General features: G+C 33.8%; 1 protein-coding gene across 1 annotated transcript; it reads right to left on the bottom strand.

The window, feature by feature from the left end:
• Positions 1–1,075: 1,075 nt before the first annotated feature.
• LOC127729238 (plancitoxin-1-like) lies at positions 1,076–23,630 on the bottom strand. The gene is made up of 8 exons (XM_052236980.1): positions 23,504–23,630; positions 15,842–16,016; positions 12,457–12,532; positions 11,815–11,976; positions 9,449–9,655; positions 7,869–7,984; positions 4,620–4,748; positions 1,076–4,276 (listed from the first exon to the last, which is right to left on the bottom strand). Exons 1-8 carry the CDS (start codon positions 23,608–23,610, stop codon positions 4,175–4,177), a joined length of 1,074 nt encoding a protein of 357 aa, XP_052092940.1. The 5' UTR covers positions 23,611–23,630; the 3' UTR covers positions 1,076–4,174.
• Positions 23,631–27,483: the final 3,853 nt, after the last annotated feature.

Here is a 27,483-nt window from a genome sequence, read left to right as displayed (position 1 = left end):
CACTCACCTTGGTATATGTGCATATTAAACAAAGGACAAAGATGGATTCATGACAAAATTGTGTTTTGGTGATGGTGATGTGTTTGTAGATCTTACTTTACTGAACATTCTTGCTGCTTACAATTATCTCTATCTATAATGAACTTGGCCCAGTAGTTACAGTGGAAAATATTTTGTAAAAATTTACAAAAATTTACAAAATTTATGAAAAAATTGTAAAAAATTGACTATAAAGGGCAATAACTCCTTAAGGGGTCAATTGACAATTTTGGTCATGTTGACTTATTTGTAGATCTTACTTTGCTGTACATTATTGCTGTTTACAGTTTATCTCTATCTATAATAATATTCAAGATAATAACCAAAAGCTGCAAAATTTTCTTAAAATTACCAATTCAGGGGCAGCAACCCAACAACGTGTTGCCTGATTGGTCTGAAAATTTCAGGGCAGATAGATCTTGACCTGATAATCAGTTTTACCCACGTCAGATTTACTCTAAATGCTTTGGTTTCAGAGATATACCGGTAAGCCAAAATCTACATTTTACCCCTATGTTCTATTTTTAGCCATGTCGGCCATCTTGGATTGCGGACGGGGTCATTGGACACATTTTTTAAACTATATACCCTAATGATGATTGTGTAAAAGTTTAGTTAAATTTGTCTTAGTAGTTTCAGAGAAGATTTTTGTAAAAGATTACAAAAATTTACGAAAAATGGTTAAAAATTGATTATAAAGGGCAATATCTCCTTAAGGGGTCAACTGACCATTTTGGTCAAGTTTGACTTATTTGTAGATCTTACTTTGCTGAACATTATTGCTGTTTACAGTTTATCTCTATCTATAATAATATTCAAGATAATAACCAAAAACGACAAAATTTCATTAAAATTACCAATTCAGGGGCAGCAACCAAACAACGATTTGCCAAATTGGTCTGAAAATTTCAGGGCAGATAGATCTTGACCTGATAAACAATTTTACCCCATGTCAGATTTGCTCCTAAATGCTTTGGTTTTAGAGATATGAGCCAAAAACTGCATTTTACCCTATGTACTATTTTTTAGCCATGTCGGCCATCTTGGTTCGCGGGTGGGGTCATCGGACACATTTTTTAAACTATATACCCTAATGATGATTGTGGACAAGTTTGGTTAAATTTGTCTTAGTAGTTTCAGAGAAGATTTTTGTAAAAGATTACAAAAATTTACGAAAAATGGTTAAAAATTGATTATAAAGGGCAATATCTCCTTAAGGGGTCAACTGACCATTTTGGTCAAGTTGACTTAATTGTAGATCTTACTCTGCTGAACATTATTGCTGTTTACAGTTTATCTCTATCTATAATAATATTCAAGATAATAACCAAAAGCTGCAAAATTTTCTTAAAATTACCAATTCAGGGGCAGCAACCCAACGTGTTGCCTGATTGGTCTGAAAATTTCAGGGCAGATAGATCTTGACCTGATAATCAGTTTTACCCACGTCAGATTTACTCTAAATGCTTTGGTTTCAGAGATATAAGCCAAAATCTACATTTTACCACTATGTTCTATTTTTAGCCATGTCGGCCATCTTGGATTGCGGACGGGGTCATTGGACACATTTTTTAAACTATATACCCTAATGATGATTGTGTAAAAGTTTAGTTAAATTTGTCTTAGTAGTTTCAGAGGAGAAGATTTTTGTAAAAGATTACAAAAATTTACGAAAAATGGTTAAAAATTGACTATAAAGGGCAATAACTCCTTAAGGGGTCAACTGACCATTTTGGTCAAGTTGACTTATTTGTAGATCTTACTTTGCTGAACATTATTGCTGTTTACAGTTTATCTCTATCTATAATAATATTCAAGATAATAACCAAAAACGACAAAATTTCATTAAAATTACCAATTCAGGGGCAGCAACCAAACAACGATTTGCCAAATTGGTCTGAAAATTTCAGGGCAGATAGATCTTGACCTGATAAACAATTTTACCCCATGTCAGATTTGCTCCTAAATGCTTTGGTTTCAGAGATATGAGCCAAAAACTGCATTTTACCCTATGTACTATTTTTTAGCCATGTCGGCCATCTTGGTTTGCGGGCGGGGTCATCGGACACATTTTTTAAACTATATACCCTAATGATGATTGTGGACAAGTTTGGTTAAATTTGTCTTAGTAGTTTCAGAGAAGATTTTTGTAAAAGATTACAAAAATTTACGAAAAATGGTTAAAAATTGATTATAAAGGGCAATATCTCCTTAATGGGTCAACTGACCATTTTGGTCAAGTTGACTTAATTGTAGATCTTACTCTGCTGAACATTATTGCTGTTTACAGTTTATCTCTATCTATAATAATATTCAAGATAATAACCAAAAACGGCAAAATTTCCTTAAAATTACCAATTCAGGGGCAGCAACCCAACAACGGGTTGTCAGATTCATCTGAAAATTTCAGGGCAGATAGATCTTGACCTGATAAACAATTTTACCCCCATGTCAGATTTGCTCTAAATGCTTTGGTTTCAGAGATATAAGCCAAAATCTACATTTTACCCCTATGTTCTATTTTTAGCCATGGCGGCCATCTTGGTTGGTTGACCGGATCACCAGACACATTTTTTAAACTAGATACCCCAATGATGATTGTGACCAAGTTTGGTTAAATTTGACCCAGTAGTTTCAGAGGAGAAGATTTTTGTAAAAGTTAACAGACGACGCCGGACGACGATGACGGACGACGGACGCAAAGTGATGAGAAAAGCTCACTTGGCCCTTCGGGCCAGGTGAGCTAAAAAAGGGAGGTTCCAACCCCTGGAACCCCTTTCTGGATCCGCCACTGCTTAACAAAATAGGTAAATATAAAGATTGCACTACTATACTCTAATACAAGCAACATAAGCATAACTGGGTATAAAACAAATAAAGTCATAAACATCAAAATATCAGCAGTTCATTTCAAAACACATATTCAAAACTATTTGTTACAAAAACAAATATACAATGAAAAGTAAGGTTTCTTACATGTTTATTACAAAATTTTGCAGAACAATTTGTCCTGCTCTTTTACATAAGGCAAAATGTCAAAGTCTTTGACTTACGCTGATCAAGAATATACAACAATGACACTTTTTATGTTTGGATTATTGAACTGTCGTTACTTGTATCCTTATATTAGACTAAAATAATATTACAACTGTATGTATTTATGTGATGTAAACAAAACGTACTTGAAAATCAGCCACAATAGCTCAGGATACACCTGTCTAGTACACACTGAAGTTGTTGCCAGAAATGAGGGTATATTAAGGAGGCTTCTTATCAGAAGTTAGTAAAATGGCTTTATAGAAAAAAGTAGCATTAAGATACCGGTATCCTTCTGTGATTGAATATTGCCTTCAATTTGACTGTTAGAAAGTCCCATAACTCTGGACATACTAACCAGAAAATCTTCAAAATCAAACACAAGCTTGCATTCACCAATACCAACAACAGTGTAAAGTATGTAGATTTTTGATCCAAGCATACTATAATAGCTAGTGCATGACTTGTAAAAAATTGCTTAAATCTGAAGGTTAAAGTCAAATCTTCGAGAGAAAAAATAAAAACAATTTATAGCCCTAATTTTACTGTTTTTGACATTGTTGCATTTGGGTTTCTGAGACCAAGTTAAACCCTGGTAGTTTAGATGGATTTATTGACATTAGGCTCTGTCTAGTTAACAAGATATCTGAAGCTAGTCCAACCCTAATGGTTCACAATAGATTATTGACAAGGTTCTGTTTGGTTCACAAGATTTCTGAAGCTAGTCTAAGCCTGGTGGTTCACAATATATTATTGACAAGATTCTGTTTGGTGCACAAGGTTTCTGAAGCTAGTCTAAGCCTGGTGGTTCACAATAGATTATTGACAAGATTCTGTTTGGTTCACAAGATTTCTGAAGCTAGTCTAAGCCTGGTGGTTCTGGATAGATTTATTGACAAGGTTCTGTTTGGTTCACAAGATTTCTAAAGCTAGTCCAAGCCTGGTGGTTCTGGATTGAATTATTGACAAAGTATTGTTCAATTCACAAGATTTCTAAAGCTGGTCCAAGCCTGGTGGTTCTGGATAGATTTATTGACAAGGTTCTGTTTGGTTCACAAGATTTCTAAAGCCGGTCCAAGCCTGGTAGTTCGGGATAGATTTATTGACAAGGTTCTGTTTGGTTTACAAGATTTCTGAAGCTAGTCCAAGCCTGGTGGTTCTGGAAACAAACCTGTGTACCTGCTCTCTTAAACTGGGTCATCTGAAAATAAGTAGACAGACGTTTTTAAGTATTTTCATACTTAATAATACCAAATAAACATACCCACTCTTATGTCAGTTCAAAGTTAACACAACAATTGTTACAATCAAATATGTCATAAAAGTTTTTTAATAATGAGGCCCTACTTTTTCATAGGAAAGTTAAAGCAGAAAAATACCAAGCAAAAAGAAAACTTTACAGTTTACATCGTGGTAAGTTTCAAACAAGCAATTAAAAATAATTGTGTAAATATCTATATCTATTACCAATTCCATGTCCTTATCTGTTGAGAATACAATTATATTAATTACCTATGTAACAAGGATACAATTATGCTCATTACCTGTCTATTAATATCACCTATACACAGCCAGTCACCGCCATTTTTTGACACAGCCCACTTAGAATGGTCTTTAGATGTTTTGAATGCAATGCCTTCATCTGGGAATATCATTGTCTCTATATTGTATACCTGAAATTCACAATTAACATTAGATTATCTGGGAATATCATTGTGTTTATATTGTATTCCTGAAATTCACAATTAACATATTTCTTTTCTTACTATTTCAGTGCTAAATCCCATTCGGTCCAATCATCTTTGAATAAATTTGTGCAAGATGACAATTATTACGAAGTCATAATTGCAGGAAAGCAAGTCAGATTTTGCTATGAATTTGTCCTTGCTCCTTTTGCAGTTATAATCCTTTAGTTGTTGACCACAGCAGTTTCTGTCTAAAAGTCAAGACCATTATTTTTATCATTATTAAAACAACTATCAAAATGAGAAATAGCAATACCGTAATCGGGCTTGTATAGTTCGCATTGGTACATAGTTAGCACCCATTCCTCCCCACGAAATTTCAGGTAAAAAAACTTTTTGTAACTGTTAGAAAAGGTCTAATGAAACTCCGGTAATTTTAAATAGTGTGTGGTCGTTTGAGGTATTTTCTTGGAAAAACCTATTTTCCATCACCAAACAGAAGCTGAAACTGCTTGTAAATGGTTCTAAAACACTTCACGCTGGTTTAAATAAGTCTAAATCACACAAAAAAACAATTTAGAAACTTGTGTATGTTTAAACTGGAAGTTTGAAAAGCATGTGTAAAAGATGAAAAACCCAGTGAGAGTCAAAATCTGTACATAATAGATATCACTATAATACGACTTTGAAAGTAAAAAGGTTCCCTCCTTATGTAAAACGGTGTTTAATATATCTATCACATTAATGTTTGAAGGGTCTTAAGCTAATACAAAACATATTTGTCAATAGGAAACACCAAAACAGAACGAATAATAACCGATTGTATGTATGTACTTCGAGATTCCGCCAGTGTAGACGCACCCCTTGATTGACTGCAAGGGTACAGCGGATCCATTTACACTCCCTAAGGATTAATGGAGATGTGTCCTTTACAATATTAACCAACCACCAGAATAATCCCCACCCCAACACCGCCCAAGGGAACGTGTAGGACACCAGGAAGTCTGTTATTATGGTGGAGGAAGCCAAAGTACTCGGAGAGAACCACAGGGCTTCTCGGCGGGAACAGACAACCCGGAGAGATTTCAGAAGATTGATCTCCAGGTCAAGCTGGGAACAAATTTGACCTACCGAGGCCCCCGAAGTATCCAATCTAGTTTACCAGATACCAGAGATGTGTGTGGGAGGGTGAAAATCACCCTACTGATGTACTGAAAATTCGACGTCTCGAGTGAGAATCGAACTCGGGACCTTCAGCACTGTAGCCAACGGTATTAACCACTAGACCACGAACCCACACAACATTAGGTAGCAGATTACGTTTTGTAGTCTACACATCGTAAGCTGGTTTACGGTTGTCTTTTTTTACTTTTTTTGTACGATTTCATTCAAGCAGATTCCAGTTTAAATTTAGCAATGCATTGAAAAGAAACGAGAATTTTGTAATGAAGCATTTAATTTTTAAATTTATCAGTATTAATTTGATATTGAATAAAAATAACTTATTAATATGGATTGGGTAAAATTGTTGGTTTGAAAAATGATAAGAGCGCCCTCTACAATGTCAATAACAAACATGGCGGAACGTAAACAAACCACATCGTGAAATTACAAGCCTTTTAACGGTAGTCCTCTGTTATTTTGATACACAGGTTATTTCTTAGTATTTCATGAGATTTTTTGTCTGGTGTATATTCAATAAAAAATACTTTCACCCCAATGATTACCTTGTACTGTATAGAACATTAGATAGCAGACCTTTGTGTGCATGTACTCTCGATGTCTCTTCAAGCTTATAGTGTAACACAAATGTAGACCGTGTGGAGGGTTACTGACCTTGTATTGTATAGAACAGTTAGATGGCATATAGTTCTGTGTATAACCATGTACTCTCTGGTGTAACACATATATAGAAGGATTGACCGTGTGGAGAGTTACTGACCTTGTATTGTATAGAACAGTTAGATGGCAGATCATTGTGTGTAGTACAATGTTATCTCTGGTGTAACACATATATAGACAGATTGTTCGTGTGGAGGGTTACTGACCTTGTATTGTATAGAACAGTTAGATGGCAGATCATTGTGTGTAGTACAATGTACTCTCTGGTGTAACACATATATAGACGGATTGACCTTGTGGAGAGTTACTGACCTTGTATTGTATAGAACAGTTAGATGGCAGATCATTGTGTGTAGTACAATGTACTCTCTGGTGTAACACATATATAGATGGATTGACCGTGTGGAGAGTTACTGACCTTGTATTGTATAGAACAGTTAGATGGCAGATCATTGTGTGTAGTACAATGTACTCTCTGGTGTAACACATATATAGATGGACTGATCGTGTGGAGGGTTACTGACCTTGTATTGTATAGAACAGTTAGATGGCAGATCATTGTGTGTAGTACAAGGTACTCTCTGGTGTAACACATATATAGACGGATTGACCGTGTGGAGAGTAACTGACCTTGTATTGTATAGAACAGTTAGATGGCAGATCATTGTGTGTAGTACAATGTACTCTCTGGTGTAACACATATATAGATGGATTGACCTTGTGGAGAGTAACTGACCTTGTATTGTATAGAACAGTTAGATGGCAGATCATTGTGTGTAGTACAATGTACTCTCTGGTGTAACACATATATAGATGGATTGACCTTGTGGAGAGTTACTGACCTTGTATTGTATAGAACAGTTAGATGGCAGATCATTGTGTGTAGTACAAGGTACTCTCTGGTGTAACACATATATAGATGGATTGACCGTGTGGAGGGTTACTGACCTTGTATTGTATAGAACAGTTAGATGGCAGATCATTGTGTGTAGTACAATGTTCTCTCTGGTGTAACACATATATAGATGGATTGACCGTGTGGAGAGTTACTGACCTTGTATTGTTTAGAACAGTGTGATGGCAGATCATTGTGTGTAGTACAAGGTACTCTCTGGTGTAACACATATATAGATGGATTAACCGTTTGGAGAGTTACTGACCTTGTATTGTATAGAACAGTTAAATGGCAGATCATTGTGCGTAGTACAAGGTACTCTCTGGTGTAACACATATATAGACGGATTGATCGTGTGGAGGGTTACTGACCTTGTATTGTATAGAACAGTTAGATGGCAGATCATTGTGTGAATAACCATGTTCTCTCCAAGTCTCTACCAACAAATCTTCTTGTAATGCAGTTGACAGTAGACCATCATATAAATCTGTAGAATATTGCAATTAGAATAATTTATGAAAAGCAATAGTTTTATTATCAAAGACTTTTTCCTTATTTTCTTTTTGCAATTCAAAGGTCAATTATTTAGTAATCCCATATTATGCCTTTAAACTACTTTCAATAAAAAACCAGCCTGCATATTGATTTTAAATAAATGGAGAATGTGTCCATGGACACAGATAATGCCCCCACTTGCATATAACGTTATAAAGGGACATAACTAAAGAACAATAAAAGTGACGCCACCCAAATTCAAACTTGATCTGTGTTTTATGGTAATAAGCATTGTGTATAAGTTTAATAGCATTTGTTTGAGGCAATCTAAAGTTAGAGAACAGAAACCAGTTTTGGGACGTACATACGTACGTACAGAAAGACAAGAGTAACACTTAATGCCCCCTTCGCCTAGCGGCAGGGGCATAAAAAAAAACAGGAACATTTGGCAACTTATTTTTATTACCTTTATATGTAAAAGCATATATCAGCAAAACTCATCAATACTAACATTGTTAATGTTATTGTATTAGACTGTTCCATATTCATATTACAATTTAGCTTTATTATAATGGAAGGATTAAAATATTCTGAAAACAATTAATCAATCAAATATTTTGAATTATTGTAAACATTTAGAGTTGAAATAAGAGCTTTTTATTGTATAGTGACATATTATTTCTCTTGGAATGTAACGAAAAGTAAGCGTGCAATACTCTGTGATATTGCACTTTTATAGTGCATCAGTGACATATATGTTTTTAAACATTTTTTCAAATTTTGCTATACAAACAAAGGGTTATTGCATGACTTTTGGTGAATAGTATCCCTTATAGAATATATTTTGCACTTGCAACCTCATGCGATATAAAAAATCTACACGTGACAATAATTATGCACTGATTTTTATAGTTTGTTCTCATGTTGTGCTGTTACACCACTGTCCCAGGTTAGGGGAGAGTTGGCACGCCCACAAAAATGTTTAACCCCTCTAGATTCTGTATGTGCCTGTCCAAAGTCAGGAGCCTGTAATTCAGTGGTTGTCTTTGTTGCTGTTAATCATATATATTTTTTTTTTTTAGACCTATAGTTGCTAACCTTCTACGTCATTTGGTCTCTGGTGGACGGTTATCTCATTGGCAATCATACCAAATCTTTTAATTTTAATAATAACCCGATAATATAATATCTCCCATCTTGTAAATGAAATGTGAAAAAAAAATGTTTTAGCACAATATGTTTGGAAAATTAATGCCAATTGCAAATTTCATATATAATTTTAACACTGTAAGTTTTGCAGTTTCATAACTTAAAGGATTATTACTTCATTGGTAGAATATCCATTGTTTATGACATTGTCAGTACGTATTGGTATTTACTTTTGAAAATATTACCCAGAATGCATTAGACTCTGAACCCGTTAAATGGAGTACTGAAAAAAATAAGCTCTACAAACCTTTATGGAAATCTCTAAACTTCTCATAACTCATAAACTTGTTATTTCCCTTAGATATGATCTGTGTAACATTGTACCATGGTGGATCCATGACATGATGTTGTTTAGGGCCGAGGATCATATTAGATAACACTGGGTTGTCAGCACTAAACACACTAGGTAAAGACGTGTCATATATCTTTGGATAAGTATACATGAACACAGAACCTACAAACATACAATAGAACATTTTATAGTTATTGAATCTTCTCATAAGCAAATAACAAATGCTGAGAATAAATTATGCAGGAGTTATCACCATTTTGTTACTCATTTCTATATTTAAATACTGTTGACATTTAGGGTATGTCTCTCCTGTGTGTAATTTTAAGAGTATAATGCTAATTGTGAAATCAAAATGTCAAAACTTTAAAATGGATACTAGGCAAAAATTTCAAAGTCAATAGACCATCAATAAGGGGTGGGGCCATATAATCTCCATGGATGGAAATAGATGTGCTTATGCTAATGCAACTGCATAACAAATACCAGTATCATTGATTTACCTTTAGCGATTCAGCTTAAACTGACCTGATCACAAACTAATAAATGGTAATAATGCAAAACATTCAAAGTCAATGAACCATGACTGAAGCTGTAGGGCCAGATAATCTCTGTGGGAATGAGATATGCCAATTCTAATACAACTGCATACCAAATACAATTCACTTATCATAATTATAAGTGGTTCCGTTAAGACAGACCCTAACATAAAACTTTAATATGTAAAATATGCAAAAGTGTCAAAGTCAATCAACCCTGACCTTATCAAATACTCATTCATTGTTGACTATGCAGTGGCCAGAGAACAGTACACCTATAAGTCTTGCCTCCACTACTTCATAGAGGTGAGACAATGAAACAAGAGGCTCTCAAGAGCCTGAATCGCTCACCTGTATTTCAGAGGAGAAGATTTTTAAATGTTAGCAAACTTGATGAACAAATTGTGTAAAATTGTCTTTAAAGGGCAATAACTCCTTAAGGGGTCAATTGACAATTATGGTCATATTAACCTTTTTTGTAGATCTTACTTTGCTGAACATTATTGCTGCTTACAGTTTATATATATCTATAATAATATTCAAAATAATAACAAAAAACTGCAAAATTTTGTTAAAACTACCAATTCAGTGGCAGCAACCCAACAATGGGTGTTCGATTCATCTGAAAATTTCAGAGCTGACCCATTGAACAATTTACCCCATGTCAGATTTGCTCTAAAAGCTTTAGTTTTTGAGATATAAGCCAAAAACTGCATTTGACCCCTATGTTCTATTTTTAGCCATGGCGGCCATGTTTGTCGATGGATCAAAACTTCGGATACAATTTATAAACTAGATACCCTAAGGAACATTTAGTTAAAGTTTGAAGGTATTTGGCCCAGTAGTTTTAGAGGAGAAGATTTTTTAAATAGTTTACGATGACAGACGACGACAGACGACGACGACAACAGACGCCAAGTGATGGCATAAGCTCACATGGGGCCCTTCTGGCCCCGATGAGCTAATAAAATGATGTTCTGTTATGAGCACTTTACTCCCACATCTACAGTATTCATTCTCTTATAAGCATAATATTTTTCTGTTTATTTTTTAAATTTGTTATACAGTCTTTAAAGTTGACTATAAACATTATAAAGTATGGTTTTTGCTCATTGTTGAAGGTCCTAAGGTGACCAATAGTTGTTTAAATCCACGTCAATTGGACTAGTGTTCTCATTGGCATTATTATCATATCTCTTAATTTCATATCAAATAGAGGGTTTCATTCACACACATATTTTTAAATTGCACTTGCAAAATCCCAAAATTTAAGTACCTTTGAATTTAACTTTGTTGAAGAGAAACTTGTATCCCCAACCTACCAAATGTATAACATTCACTTAGTATTTTTGTTTCATCATTTTCAAAACTGATGGTTGTTTCTTTAATAATTTCATTACATGTATGTTTCATCAGAATCTGTCATTTTGATTGGCTGATAACAATCGTGAGGAACTCAAATGTCAAACTTTATTTCCGTATAAATTACAATAGCTATGACTGCACTTGTTATTCGTGACAATGTTAAAATAATGAATAAAAAAACATACGAAAAACTTGATATAACTCTAGTTGTAGAATAAAAATGTATTTATAAGAATTGAATGCTTCATTTAATTATTTGTTAGGGTTGTAAAAGCATTGATCGTGCACACATTTTTAATATGAAGCACTTCCACGCTTCATACAAAATGTGCTATGGTTAATGCTTTTACACCCCAATAAAATTTTAAAAAGTAGCATTCAATTCCTAAATATGGTTGAAGAAAACTTTAAATACCTTACCCATTCTGTCCATCATATTATAGTTCATGGAAATACAGAGAAACGTCTGACCGAAGGTACAGGCTGACTTAGGCCAGGAATATCCATCTGACTTCATTGGTGGAAATTCTGGTGTACTGTGTACCAACCAAAACCCCCCTGTCTTATCAAATGCTACTGTCCCTGCAGAAAGTATATACAAAGATTATGGCATGCAAGAAAAACAAAGGTAATGTTGTCTTGTTTTTCATAAATTTTTCTGTAATAACCTAACGTGAACAATATTGAAGAATTTAAAAGAATTTGTTGATTACATCTTGAGGAATCTGCTAACAATCTACATGAAATGTATGACTGCTTAGTTGACATTAAAAGAATTAATCCTTCTTTGTTTGTTTCCCTTACCCAAGTAGCAAGCAAGAGATTTTAATATAAAACCTGCAGTTGGTCTGCATTCAAAACTTCGCTTTCCAGATAAGCAAAGATGTTTATATCTCAACTTATAGTCCCAGCCACACTTTAAGGTCTTGGAAGTGGTCCAGTGAGGGATTTATGAAAAGAGACGACTACAAGAAATTATACCAAAATCAAGACACAATAAATGAATAGAATTTGAAGTGACTACCATCTTCCAACAGTTTATTTAATTAGTATAATTCTTACCTTTAGAATGTCCATGGTTTAGACTAGGGCTCTTCTTTGGTGCCTGATCATTGTACATTATGTAGGCAATGGTGGTCTGTAAATAAAAAAACCAGATTTTTACCAAATATAGTGGTCCTATCTCTTATAGTACCTGGGAAACAGATCAAACCGCAAAATCTTAACATTGACCAATGAACCATGAAAATGAGGTCAAGGTAATATGAACCTTGTCAGACAGACATGTACACATTTCAATCATTCCATACACCAAATATAGTTGACCTATTGCTTATAGTAACTGATAAATATAGAATGATGGAATATTTATTTTTGATACTGACTTTATCAGCAAGAATATCAAGTGAGCTCGCTAGGGCTAGCTGATATTGGAGCTGATAAAGTCTGTATCAAGAAATAAAATGCCATTATTCTTTTTATCTGCAATTTGTCTTAACTGTGTTTTTTTGTTGTTGAGAATATGAAATAAAATGAAAAAGTTAGTAAAAATATTTTTAAGAGTACAAAACGTTGTGATAGTTGTTCGGTTGTATGAATGAAGCATTTCATTGATAAATTGACGCAGATATACAAAAACATGTGACGTTGCTGCACTGATACATGACGTCATAGCCTAATATTTTCGAGTATCAAGTCCTGTCCATGATCTTAAAAATATTAGGCAGTAAGATCAAAGGGAAAATTTACAAGTTGCCGAAACACAAAAAAACATTCACCAATGAACCATGAAAATGAGGTCACGGTCAGATGAAACCTTACAATAAAATTTAGTTGACCTACTGCTTACAGTATCTGAGAAATGGAAATAATCATGTGACTTTAACCTTGATCACTGATCCATAAAATGAGGTCAAGGTCAGGTGAACCCTGTCTGACGGACATGGAGACCTAGCAAGGAACCCATACACCAAATATAGTTTTCCTAATACTCATATTTAGTGAGAAATTCACAAAACAATAAAACTAAACTTTTTTATCAAGCAGTCACTTAACCATGAAAATGAGGTCAAGGACAAAGGAAATATGACAGACAGAAACTTTGTACCATAAGGCATCTGTAACCAAAATATGAAGCCTCCAGGTCTACTACCCTCTGAAATATAAAGCTTAATACAAATAGTTTATGCCACCAGATTGTAATCTCTATGTCTTGCATTCTGCAAATTTTGTCGCAGGCAAGACAAAAAAGCAATTATTTTGTTATGTATTTGTAATTTGCAGTCTTTTTTTTACCAGTTGTGACCTTGACCTTTGATCTTTTGACCAGAAAATCTATAGGATTCTTCCCAATCTCTATATCTTCCATCTATAAAAGTTTAATTTTTAACCAACAAACCACGCCACATTCTTTATATGCCTGTCCCTAGTCAGGAGCCTGTAGTTCAGTGGTTGTTGTTGGTTCATGTCTGTCATATTTGTTTTTCATAAGTTGTTTTGTTATAAATTAGGCCATTAGTTTTCTCAATTGAATTGTTTCATATTTTTCATGTTGGGGCCTTTTATAGCAGACTATGCGGTATGGGTTTTTCTCATTGTTGAACGCCGTACGGTTGCCTATAATTGCTTACATCCACTTCATTTGAACTTTGGTGGATAGGTGTCTCATTGGCAATCATACCACATCTCCTTATTTTTATATATATAACTGTAAAAGTGATGCCACCCAAATTCAAACTTGATCTGTGTTTTATGGTAATAAGCATTTTGGTTGAGGCAAACTAAAGTACAAGAACGGAAACGGAAAATTCAGCAATTTGGATGTACTTTTGCTAATGCCAAAAGTTACATACATGTTTACTAAAACAGTGTTTATCTTTAATATGCTTCAAATTTAAGTTCAGTACCAAAAAGTGAGTGACAGGCAACAGGAAATACATACTACCGTATTTATCTAGCCCAGGGTCTCTTCCTTTATGAAAGTATACACAGACATTCAGCTGGAATGGGCCCCTTTTTAAAATGATAAATATATCAATGAATTGCTATTTCACCAATTTTTTTTTTTGAAATCCCAATAGCAAGTTTATTCCCTAAAACCCATGTTGAGAACCCTGTGATCCTAGTCTAGGAAAATAGGGTATTCCTATAAAATTACTTTTCCATAGGTATAAACATCTATGTCATTTGGTCTCTAGTGGAAAGTTGTCTCACTGGCAATCATACCACTTCTCCTTATTCTATATCAAGTAAATTGATGTACAGATAGGTCAAAACAATCTTCTTGTGTTTTTTCAATAATGACTGAATCTTCTATATCCTATATTGTTGCTTTATATTTGCTGTTATGCCAGTCTGTCTTTGGTTAGAACTTATTTAAGGCCATACTTCTTAAAAATGACCCTTCCTGAGCACCCAAGTTCACACCTGGTTTTTGGTGGTGATTGTGTTGCTCAGTCTTCTATTTTCTGTTAAGCGTTTTGGTTTGCAATTGTTGAAAAGTTGAATTGATTACGTCATGTTTAATGTTCAAATCATGTGGTATAAACTGAAACCCTGGTTTCCCCCTTTAATCAATGAATGTGTCACTGTCGAATGCAATGACTGCCTGTAACCAATGCTTAAATGATTGACAGAAAGGTCAACCAATTCTGTTGGGCATATTTTGAGTTCTGTTTTATACCTTCTGATTTGGCCTCTGTCCAACCCATTACAATGTGTTTTGGCATTTACACGGTTTAAACTTAAGGGCCTAAAATGTTTTTCTGCAGTTGATTCTTTGGTATTTCTATATATGGGAAACATTTATGGCATGAATTTGTCTGCCATGGCATGTGCAAACTTGCTTAGCAGTTGACATTGCAGCTGTCAACATGTCTTACAAATGACATTGCGTAATTAATTTTATTGAAGTGGTGTTGTTATACATATTGATCTGGTCATGGGTGGTCATCAACAAGTCTGGTCTGCCTTTACCCTTGTTTTAAGGACAGTAATAGGAGTTTCTAACAACAGCACGTTTGCGTATTCCTGCCTGCAATATTCTTACAGCCCAATTAAGATTTCAGGTAAGTCAGGTATTGAAATTTTCTAAACAGAAGGAAGTAAGGTACCCATGAATTGTAGTTTTATGAAGATTAATCATGATTTGGTAAAAAAAATAACCATAATGTGTGTTGCGTTTTTAAAGTCCATAAGTATAATAACATGGGGAGATAAAGGGTTAGTAGCTTTCTAATATATACGAAATATATGCGACATAGCAAATGTCATACAATGTATGTCCCAAGTCAGAAGCCTGTCATTGGTTTCTGTCTTTTATTTCTGTTTTTCATTGATTGCTTTGTCATCAGTCACGATGTTGGTTATTTCATGTTTGGGCCTTTTATAGCTGACTATGTGGTATTGGTTTATCCCTTTTATTAGATAATAATACAGATGTCTATACCTTGTTGTCGTAAATCTGTTGTAAGGTGTTATATACTGCATGACCAGTGTCATCCATGCCTTTATCAGATAAAACCAGTGATGGATTATTTTGGTCCATGTAATAAAACCCTCTGCCTTCATGGAGGACTGGAGTTTTACCATGTCTCAATTCTGGTAACTTGTAAACAGCAAACCTGAAAAATAATTTGTACATGGTAGACAGTAATTAGTAAATCTGTCAATGGATAATCGAGGGTATTTATATAAGATGTATACACAAGAATGTGAAATAAAATTGACATTTAATCCTGATGCATCTATAGATATATTTTCTGCTTGAACAGTGCATTAAATCTGGCAATCACATTGCAAAAAAACCTAATACATCTTGTCATGCAGATAATTTATACATTTAACCTAACAACCTATTAGTTTAAGAAAAAATGGCAAATAAATGCCAAAAAAGTTAAGAATCAACATTTCAGGGGTAATAACTCCAAAACAGCTGGACAGATTTTTTTCAAAATTGGCAGAGTAGATAGAACTGGTTATGTTGACCATTTTGACCCTGTCATTTTTTCTCTAATGATTTGCAATAACTTTAGAGATATTAACTATTGTTTGACCCCTATGTTCTATTTTTAGACATGGTGGCCATGTTGGTGGTTAACTAGAAAAAAATCATCACTTTACAAATGAAGCATGCAGTCAAACTTTGGTTTTAATCCATTGAGCAGTTTCAGAGGGAAAATTTTACAGACGAATAACAACAGAAGACGGACCCAAAGTGATGACATCAACTCACATGGCCCTTCAGCATGTTCAGGAGTTTAAGCACAAGGGGTCTCTTCCTATGGAAAGGGATACACAGACTGGAATGGTCAAATATATCAATGGGGTGCTATTTCACCAAGGAAATATATCAACCGGTCATAAATTTTTGTCTGATTAGAAGTCTCCATGGTCTGTTTATACTCTGTTTAAGTGTCTGATTAATATGAATAAGCACATGTGATTAATGAAACTTAAATTAATTTCCACTTCCTTGGGGGACTAAAAAGGATGAAATTGTTTCTAAAATTCAATTTTACTGCTGTAAATATATTTGTGTGTGACTAATTATAAATAACATGTGGTGGGAAAGAGAGAGAAAGCATAGTCTAGTGAAATATGATACAGAGGATATAGATGATTATACTATTTACAAACATCATCCCTGAGCACCCATGTGATTCCGGTATGATATGTACTAAACTATGTTTCCAACAACCATATACAAATCAAGTATATAACATAATTAACACAAGTGAAATAATCATTTTAAGTTTATATTAGTTGTCACAGATTGTATATGTGATGATGATGATGATGATGTATGGCTGCTTAACGTCCAGCAGCAAATTAATATGCATATTCAGGATGAGAACATGTTAATGTAACATGAATATTAACCCTGCTTTGTACTAGAACAACACACTGAGCCAGATTTTTAACGTGCTAGTTATAAAGGTAACAGTCCGCAGGAAGACATGTCACCTTACCCGAACACATTATTCTGACTCCGAGCTGACCAGCTATTGCTCTTATTCCTTTAAGCCATGTGCTTAGCGGAGAAGCAGCAAATACCAATTTTAAAGTCTTTGGTTTGACCTGGCCGGGTTCTAATCAAAGACCTCCTGCACTCGAGGCAAACACACTACCACAAGATCACTGAGGCGGTGACTGTATATGTGAAAACTGATAAATATTTGAATGGCTTATAATTTTGCATTGAAGTACATAAGGGTAGGGATTTCATCAAAACTTCACTACTGTAAATGAAATTCAGAATTGATTGAGAGATTTTTATTAATGCAATATCTCAATAATAAGAGCTCAGATTCTGAATTCAATACATTTATCCATGTGCAGATTTGCCTGAAATTGCATTAACTAATCTCGCATTTTTTATCAATTCTCAAAAAAACGCAATAATAAATGCACACAATAATTTCTTAATTTACAATATATATATGAATGGGGAGTGTTTTTTAAATCCCAGCTACACTTCTGTACCTAAAATATTGTGCTCCTGTGAATCAGGGTGATTGTTGGTGATTAAGGGTTACAACTCTCTATTTACATGATTTAAATCCCTGTGAAGCAGGGTGATTGTTGATGATTTGGGAGTGACAGCTCTCAATTTAAATCATTGTGAAGCAGGGTGATTGTTGGAGATTTGGAAGTGACAACTCTCTGTTTGAATCAGTGTGAAGCATGGTGATTGTTGATGATTTTGGAGTGACAACTCTGTTTAAATCACTGTGAAGCAGGGTGATTGTTGGTGATTTGGGAGTGACAACTGTCTGTTTTTTAAAATTGCTGTGAAGCAGGGTTATTGTTGGTGACTTGGAGTGACAACTCTGTTTCAATCAATGTGAAGCAGGATAATCGTTGGTGATTTGGGAGTGACATCTCTGTTTAAATCGCTGTGAAGCAGGATAATTGTTGGTGATTTGGGAGTGACATCTCTGTTTAAATCACTGTAAAGCAGGATGATTGTTGGTGATTTGGGAGTGACATCTCTGTTTAAATCACTGTGAAGCAGGATGATTGTTGGTGATTTGGGAGTGACAACTCTCTTTTTACATCACAGTGAAGCATGGTTATTGTTAATGATTTGGGAAAGACAATGCTCTTTTTAAATCACTGTCAAGCAGGGCATTGTTAATGACTCAGGATTGAAAACCATCTGTTTAAATAAGAGTGAACCAAGGTAATTGTTGGTGATTTGGGAAGGACAACTCTGTTTGAATAACTGTGAAGCAGGGTGATTGTTGGAGATTTGGAAGTGACAACTCTCTGTTTAAATCACTGTGAAGCAGGATAATTGTTGGTGATTTGGGTGTGACAACTCTCTGTTTGAATCACAGTGAAGATGGGAAATTGTTGGTGATTTGGGAAGGACAATTCTGTTTAAATAACTGTGAAGTGGAGTGATTGTTGGTGATTCGGGAGTGAAAAATGTTTGCTTTAATCACTGTGAAGCAGGATGATTGTGGGTGATTTGTGAGTGACATCTCTCTTTTTAAATCACAGTGAAGCATTGTCATGGTTGGTGATTTGGAGTGACAACTCTGTTTGAATCACTATCAAGCAGGTGATTGATGGTGATTTTGGGAGTGACAACTGTTTAAATCCTTTGAAGCAATGTTATTGTTGGTGATTTGGGAGTTACAACTCTCTATTTAAATCACTGTCAAGCAAGGTTTTTGTTGGTGATTTGGGTGTAACAACTCTCTATTTAAATCACCAAACAGGGTGATTGTTGGTGATTTGGGAGTGACAACTGTCTGTTTAAATAACTGCAAAGCAGAGTAATTGTTGGTGATTTGGGTGTGACTGCTCTGTTGAAATCACTGTGAAGCAGGGTTATTGTTGGTGATTTTGGGAGTGACAACTCTGTTTAAATCCTTTGAAGCAATGTTATTGTTGGTGATTTGGGTGTTACAACTCTCTATTTAAATCACTGTCAAGCAGGGTTATTGTTAGTGATTTGGGTGTGACAACTCTCTATTTAAATCAGTCAAGAAGGGTGATTGTTGGTGATTTTGGAGTGACAACTGTCAGTTTAAATTACTGTGAAGCAGGGTTATTGTTGGTGATTTTGAAGTGACAACTGTCAGTTTAAATCACTGTGAAGCAGGGTTATTGTTGGTGGTTTGGGAGTGACAACTGTCAGTTTAAATAACTGTGCAGCAGGTTGATTGTTGGTGATTTAGAAGTGACAACTCTCAGTTTAAATCACTGTGAAGCAGGCTGATTGTTGGTGATTTGGGTGTGACAACTCTCTATTTAAATCAGTCAAGCAGGGTAATTGTTGGTGATTTGGGTGTGACAACTGTCTGTTTAAATCACTGTGAAGCAGGGTGATTGTTGGGGATTTGGAGTGACAACTCTGTTTAAATCACTGTGAAGCAGGGTGATTGTTGGTGAATTGAGAACTGTCTGCTTAAATCACTGTGAAGCATGGTGATTTATATGAGTATTAATATTTATAATTTACTATTGTGTCAGTGTGTCTGGCTTTAAAATGAATGCCAACTTATTTTTGCATCGGAACCTTGAGACTAAAGACTGTCTTAAGAGTTGAAGGATGCACAGTCTGTGAGCTGAATGCTTCTTACTATCTGATTGGAAGATAATTACTGACTCTATAATAGTGAAGTTCGTTGATTGGTTGGGACAATCATAACCTAGTCAATGTCTGTTAATCCTGTAGTGTCGGATTTGAACTCTTTATTTTAGCAATCAGATTTTCCGTTTACCAATCATGCATATCGGTACACAGGTAACACTTTCATGTATCTATAAATAGCCGAAACTTCTAAAATTTTGTAAAAATATGACGTGATTATTTCACATTCAATCCAGTAGCACTGCCAAGTTATAGGTACAGTTTATACATGAAAACATAGGATAACACCGCACATACTTTTTTTGGGGTTATAGATATTTTTTCTTAGTAAGATAATCAAAAGGCAGCAAAAACATTGAAAACAGAGATATCCAAATCATTTACCGGTATTTTCAATTAATATTAGTTTACAATGGAATCTTTATCTCAGGGGGCGGCGGCACATCAACCTTTTTATGGTAGGGATGACTAGCTGAGACATCCAGTACCCCACCCTTTTCGTATATTTTTAATAACAAAAAAACCTACCATAGCTATCATACTTTTTTACAATAATTATACCTACATATAGCTATCATTGTTACGCTTTTCATGGGGAGATTAATAGAGTTGACAAATGTGTTAAACATTAACGACAGTAATTTTAATTGCATCTGTAAAAAAATATCGACATCTGATTAGTTTCAGATTCACAATCATCAACCTTCTTATATATTTCACCTAAATTTCTCTACCAGCGGCTCATTTCTTCCAGACATTATAATAAGTCCCCCCCCTCCACATACCCCAAGATCTTCAGGGGATCCGTTGTCTAGCTATCTCTAACTCTTCCTATCAAGATAGCAGACGTTAAAGAACAGAAGACAAAAAATAAAAACTCTAAAGGGGGATATATAAAGAAGAATTAAAAAAAACTACTCTCAGACAAGTAAAACAATTATACATGTATGCTAGCATATTTAAAGCAATATTTAATATTTATGCATGATTCAAAAGGAGATGTGAAGTATACATAATGTATTTAGAAAGCAACCCAATTATAAACAACAACAAAAAAAACAATATACTTCTAAAGTTCAACATACAGTCTTTTACAATGGACATGTCATTACATTATTTTAAGTTTTTTATCCTCCCAAGTCTAGCTTTAATATATAGCATAGTTGTGCATACATGTAAAAAATATCTTTATAGCAAACAATTCGTATTGCTGCTATCATTGCAAAAGTATAATGTTGACTTTAAAAAGTGAGTCCATTTATCAGTATAAAAAAACATAAAAAAAAAACTTTATAAACATACATATACTATGATCATAATCAAAAAAAGACATTTATATACATGTATGTATCAACATACGAACAGTCTCCCACAAAAGGTTATGTCAATCCAGTATGCCAAGCTTTGAAGGGCAAGTACGATAAGGGCCTTATTTGTTACCCAACATTAAATGGTATAGTAAATAAATATGAAGACATGTACAAGTAAAACAATAACAAACGAAACAGTATCAAACTGCATGCTTAATAAAGTTTTTTGGTAAAATTTGTTATGTTGATGGCCTCATAGTGAATCTAAAATAGCATTTCAGAACTTATCACCTTCTTAATAGCAAATGACATTATACAATAATATGATAATTTGAAAAAGAATGGCATAAAAACTATCTTTTGAATTTCAAGCGATTACAATAGGTCTTGTATAACACATTACCCTTTTGAGTGTTTTTTTTTTAAAAGTCCAATAAAACCAAATAATCTCAAAAGAGAAACATTTAATTGTAAGAATACACATTATTCAAATATAGAAAAACAGGCATTGGGCATTCTACATTGCAGTCCAACTACAATGAATAGACAAGATATTAAAAAAAAAAAAAAAGACCATACATATGTAAAGCTTTACATTTTAAGGATCATTTTTAAAAGATGTGAGATATCGTTTGAAAAAAATCATTTTATAAACCTATTATGAATGAAAAACATTCAGGTGGAAACGGTCATACTTTTCTAGGACATGAAAGAAATAAGCAAACAACCAAAGAAAAAGTAAACGAACAACATATCTGTTTAAAAAAAAAAAGATCGATAAAAAGGTACAAACGCAGATGAATAAGACATTACCCCTCCGTTTCCTGTGTAAATACATTCCCCAAAAAAAGATCTTGGTAAATCTAAAAAATTGTATAAGCCTTTTATAAGCTTTATAATCCACTACAATTTATATACAAGGCTATTCTGAATGAATTAAACTACAAAGCGAGAAACATATTCCACTTTCATCAGCTAAAGACAGTCAGCTTTTTAGAAAAGCTATTACTTGTCATGCTAATGGTTTCAATATTTACCTTTAAGTAAAGGTTATTTAATCACTAAGTTGATGTTTAATTGAATGTCATTCAATTGTTTTAATTTGAATTATTGATTTTATTGACATGTCAAATGCTTATGCCCTTTGGGGTGGTCCTTATTTGGAATAAAAATTTCTTCTATTTCTTCTATATAAATGTACATGCATGTATATATTATGTGAGTGAGAGCCTATTCTTGGTTTGTGACTTACTGCTCTGGATGTGTCCACACCTAACTATACAAACTTTAATTTTTAATAACATGAAATTGAATGTTGAACCATTAAAAATTAAATATTATTTTGCAAGTGACGTCTTTGTAAGTTAAGACCCCTTTTCCTAACAAACTGTCATAATGTTATATAACATAACTTTAATTTTGTCAGATAAATGGGCTTGGAGATATTAATTTGTTGTGAATCAGACACTCTTTAGGAAGAAATTACAGCTCCTGTGCAGAACTTTTAGTACTACCAGGGGAAAATATGATCCCACAACACAGTGTGTCATAGAATGACTAGGATTTAGTCCTATAATATATGCCTTCGCATTATATATTCACTATTTAACGTTTTCATGCTGATATTTTCATTTTTTTTTTGGGTGGCACATTGATAATAATAAAAAAAAAAAAAAAAAAGAAAAATAGCAAAATCAGTAAAAAGAAAACAGAAATAGAAAATAATTAATGCCCCCGAGTTCATATATTATAGGACTAGACTAGGATTCAGTTTATTGGTATAAGAGAATAACAATAAGTTTATAACAGGAAAAAAAGCCCTTGGGATTGCACTTGATTTTGATTGTCCCTACTATAATCAATTTGTATTCATGGATAAAATGATGATATGATGGTCTCTGACCTGGTTCCATAGTACAACCATTTATGTCCAAATAATTATGAAGTATTGTAAGGCTATTTTTATTTTTTGGATGTGACACCGTCCTACACTATTTAGACTAGATCAATAGGTGTCATCTGGGACATAATATATTGGCTATTCCCAGATGTCAGCACGATAGTCTGATGGATAACTGCATATCACACGAAGATGTGTCATAGTTCGCGTCAGATTGTTAGAATGAAGGTTTTCAAAGCTAAAAAAATCAATACCTTTGTTTTTTTTCTATTATAATTATCAAAATTCACTTACCAATCAACTGGTGATCCATTCTTTGAAAGACATTGCAAGCAATAACAAATTTCAATAAGTATGCATAATATTAAACTGTGAATAATAAGCTTCCTACTTCCCGCCATTGTGAAAGTAAATTCGGAAGTGGTTTACTCTATTGTACTTTCATTTTCGATTGGCCTCCTTTAAAAAGTGGAGGTCTAAAAACAAACAGCATAAAGTTTCCAAACTTGTAAAAAGCTGATTTAGAAAGTTTTTTATTTGGATAATGTTTGGTAATACAATATTAACTATTATTATTTAAAAGTCTGATTTAAATAAAATACGTTATAAGTTAGATTTATCAAATTGAGTTATCCCTCTTTGTACAGGTTCATTGCATATAGAAATAAGAAGATGTGGTATGAGTGCGAATGAGACAACTGTCCATCCAAGTCACAATGTGTAAAAAGTAAACAATTAAAGGTCAAAGTACGACTTTCAACACGGAACCTTGGCTCAAACCGAACAGCGAGCTATAAAGGGCCCCAATTTGACTAGTGTGAAACAATTCAAACAGGAAAACCAACGGTCTAATCAGTATATAAAAAACGAGAAAAACTTATGCACCACATCAACAAACGACAACCACTGAACAACAAGCTCCTGACTTAGGGCAGTAGCATACAAATGCAGCGTGTTTCAACGTTTTAACAGGCGCCAACCTTCATCCTAACCTGAAACAGTAGTGTAACATCACAACATAAAAAGACACACTATAAAATATCAATTGAAATGGCTTAACTCGATCAAAAAGACATATGTACAAAAACAATTAAACATACACTGAACGAATAAATTTGATCTATGATACAATATAAATACACTATTAAAAAAAAAGATGTAAAACAATGTCAGAAAGACAACTATAACCTGGGACAAAATGGCGTTAAATAAAATAACGTACACAGGTAAATTTAGCTATAAAAATTTTGTTGTTAGGAGTACGGAAATATTTCTTACAAAACAAATTAATTTGTTGTTCACAGTACGAGTACAGAAGTGAAAAGTTATCTTCATACGAAATACTTATCAAAGGTGGTGGTACATATTAAAAATAGTGAGACGAGATATTACACAAAATAAGCAAACATTGAATAACAAAAATGCATTACAAATTGTGTCAACAGGTCAAATTAACACGAAAGTACGATTTGAGAGTACTCGCAGTTCACTGAAAGCTAGACAGCAAAATACAATTAATAATAAAAAATCATGCATCAGAGACTAATAGATAAGTAAACAGAGAATTTATTACCTGCATGATAAAGTTAAAATATTTTGATGTAGCATTTCAATGTCTGAGTTTATTACTAATTCAAGTATTGTAGATACTGTATGTACGTTTTTAGATATTCGTTCATAACTCTTTTTAGACTGCTCGTGTATATTTTATGTCTATGTTAGATTAACTAAATAAATTGTATGTTTTGTAAAATTAAGAGGCGAGACTAAAATCTGAAATAAAGTATGACTTGTTTTGCCTTCCAATTGAATAAACTTTCTGTGATAATAAACAGAGTTTAGTCCATGAATATTCTAAGTTTTTAAAACATTACAACATGTTATTCAACTAATTATCTGGCTTCAATCTACTATTTGCATTCCTGTCAGTTATCTACTGTCTTTACAGAATATAACATTGTAAACTGAACATTGGAAGAAACAATAAGATGATCTTTTAATAAAGTAATTTTAAATATCATTTCATTTATTAATCAATAAAGGTTCCAAGTAAAGTTTATGAAAGATAATAAAAAAACATTAAATACTATCAAACATTTTAATGACTGAATTCATAACGAACATCTCAAAAAAAGTAACGCTACAGTACAAGTTAAAAAAAATAATTAAAAAAAATACTGATATTATATACTTTTTTTATTATTGTGACTTTATTTCCTGTGACTTTTTTTCTTCGTTCGCTCTAAATGAGCCTTTTAATTGAGAATAAAGAGTTTTTCTATGTTTGTAAGACCAGGAGATGCGTGTACCAAGTCAGGAATATGACAGTTGTTTTCCATTCGTTTGATGTGTTGAGCTTTTGATTTGCCATTTGATAAGGGACTTTCCGTTTTCAATTTTCCTTGAAGTTCGGTATTTTTGTTATTTTACTTTTTCGTTTTTATTTATTTTCATGAAATGTAATTTTCACTTCTCGATGATTTTTTAAGAAATAGTAAGTGTCAGCTGTACAGTACATTACACTCCAATCCAAGTTTTGATTCTATATATATATTGAAATATTTCCGTTCACATATGACATTGATTCTAAATGTCATATCACTGAATTTGATTTGACCCTCAGTATTTTCCATGTATTACACTGATACTCCTGTTTTAAAGTTTGTTTCTAAACATATTCATAAAGTTTCCCCCATTTTAATTTTTCTTTGGTAACGTAAAATTCTGTTAGATTAAAACACTAATATAGATGACTATTGCCTCTTTTTTATTTATTCCAAACATTTGAAGACGTTCCTACCGTTCTGAATTTCTACCAATTAACTTTCCAAAAAGTTAGATAGTCTAGACCTTAATGAATGTGGGTAAACATAATACTTTTATAACTTCATAACGACGGTAAATGAAGCTGTTTTTCTTTTAACTTCTATATCAGGTAATTTGATACAAAACAATGAGATGTGGCATGATTGACAATTAACCAACTGCCTATATCAGAGACCAAAGGTTGGAGGATGTAAACTACTGGTCACCGCACGGCCTTCGATAATAAGCAAAACCCTCAACCGCATAATAAGCTGAAAAAACCCATCCCGTTTAGTAAGCTATATAGAAACCATTCAAAGATGCAAACCAACGGCTTGATTTATTCTTAACCCTCCCCCCCCAAAAAAAAAATAACAAAAAAAAACAAGCAACAAACGACAACCACTCAATTACAGGCGCCTGACCTGGGACAAGCACACGAAGAATGTGGCGGAGTTAAACATGTTTGTGGGCGTTCAACCGTCCCATAACCTCGGGTAGTGGTTTAACAGTACAGCACAACATAAGAACAAACACTATAAAAATAAGTTGAAACGTCTGGACTCATCAGATCGACACTTAAGCACAAAAAATACTCTAACAAAAACTTTGGTTGACCAGGCGCGTAGCTGCCTTTACGCAAAAAATCATTTGCTTGCACATTTTTTTCACCAAAAAAAAAAATTCTGAAATTGAATTACGGATAGTCTTTTTAGTCTTTACAGATTATCGTGTCGGGCGGTGTTTAAAGCCCAAATCTTTGATGTCGTCTGTAGCAGTGACTAATAAGGAACTATATATCCTTCAATATTCGCAATCTTCTCAATTCTAATTACAATGCCAGTAACTACATCAACTACTGAACGGTCATTTAGTGCATTAAGGCGACCGAAAACTTATCTCCGTTCAACCATGGTACAGGACAGACTATCTTCGTTGGCGCTCATACATGTTCACAAAGAAATGGATATTAATAACACCGAGAGAGTTCTGCGATCATTTGCCTTGGCAAAAAATAGATATATGGACTTTCGATATTAACTATACTTTAAGTCTTACATGCAGTATTAACATTTAATAATACAGGCTCAATACAATCACCTTGAAAACATCTTAGATTTATATCCCTTACTTATAAGTCAAGACTTAAAAGTGGCCGTTAGATTTCGTATTCCCATTGTCCGTTCGTCCAAAAGACTATTGATTCACCTGGGGTATCTGTGTCCCAAATGACCTTCTACCGTTGTCGTAGAAACCTCTCCTTTGATTTGAGAATGACCTTCGTGAGACACACTACGGGTGTCTTGCAAGAAGCAGGAACTGCTTACCCTTTTGGCCGGAGCACCGGAGGTCGCCACATTGTTTTCTGGTTCCCAGGTTTGTCAATTGTCCATTGATTAACGCCTCGGTTGTCGACTCTTCCTGATCTTCCCGTTTTATAAATTTTTTTTTTATATTTGAAAATAACC

This window comes from Mytilus californianus, unplaced genomic scaffold (assembly GCF_021869535.1).
Source record: "Mytilus californianus isolate M0D057914Y unplaced genomic scaffold, xbMytCali1.0.p SCAF_2, whole genome shotgun sequence".
NCBI classification, from domain to species: Eukaryota; Metazoa; Mollusca; class Bivalvia; order Mytilida; family Mytilidae; genus Mytilus; species Mytilus californianus.
The sequence above is the reverse complement of the archived record's forward strand: the minus strand, read 5'-3'. Positions and strand labels throughout refer to the sequence as shown.

Coding starts and splice junctions, on each gene's coding strand:
- LOC127729238 (XM_052236980.1), bottom strand. CDS start 23,610: ATGGCGGGAAGTAGGAAGCTTATTATTCACAGTTTAATATTATGCATA. Junction 16,017..23,503: donor AATGGATCACCAGTTGATTG/GTAAGTGAATTT, acceptor ATTATTTTTCAG/GTTTGCTGTTTACAAGTTAC. Junction 7,985..9,448: donor GTTTAGAGATTTCCATAAAG/GTTTGTAGAGCT, acceptor AATATTCTACAG/ATTTATATGATGGTCTACTG.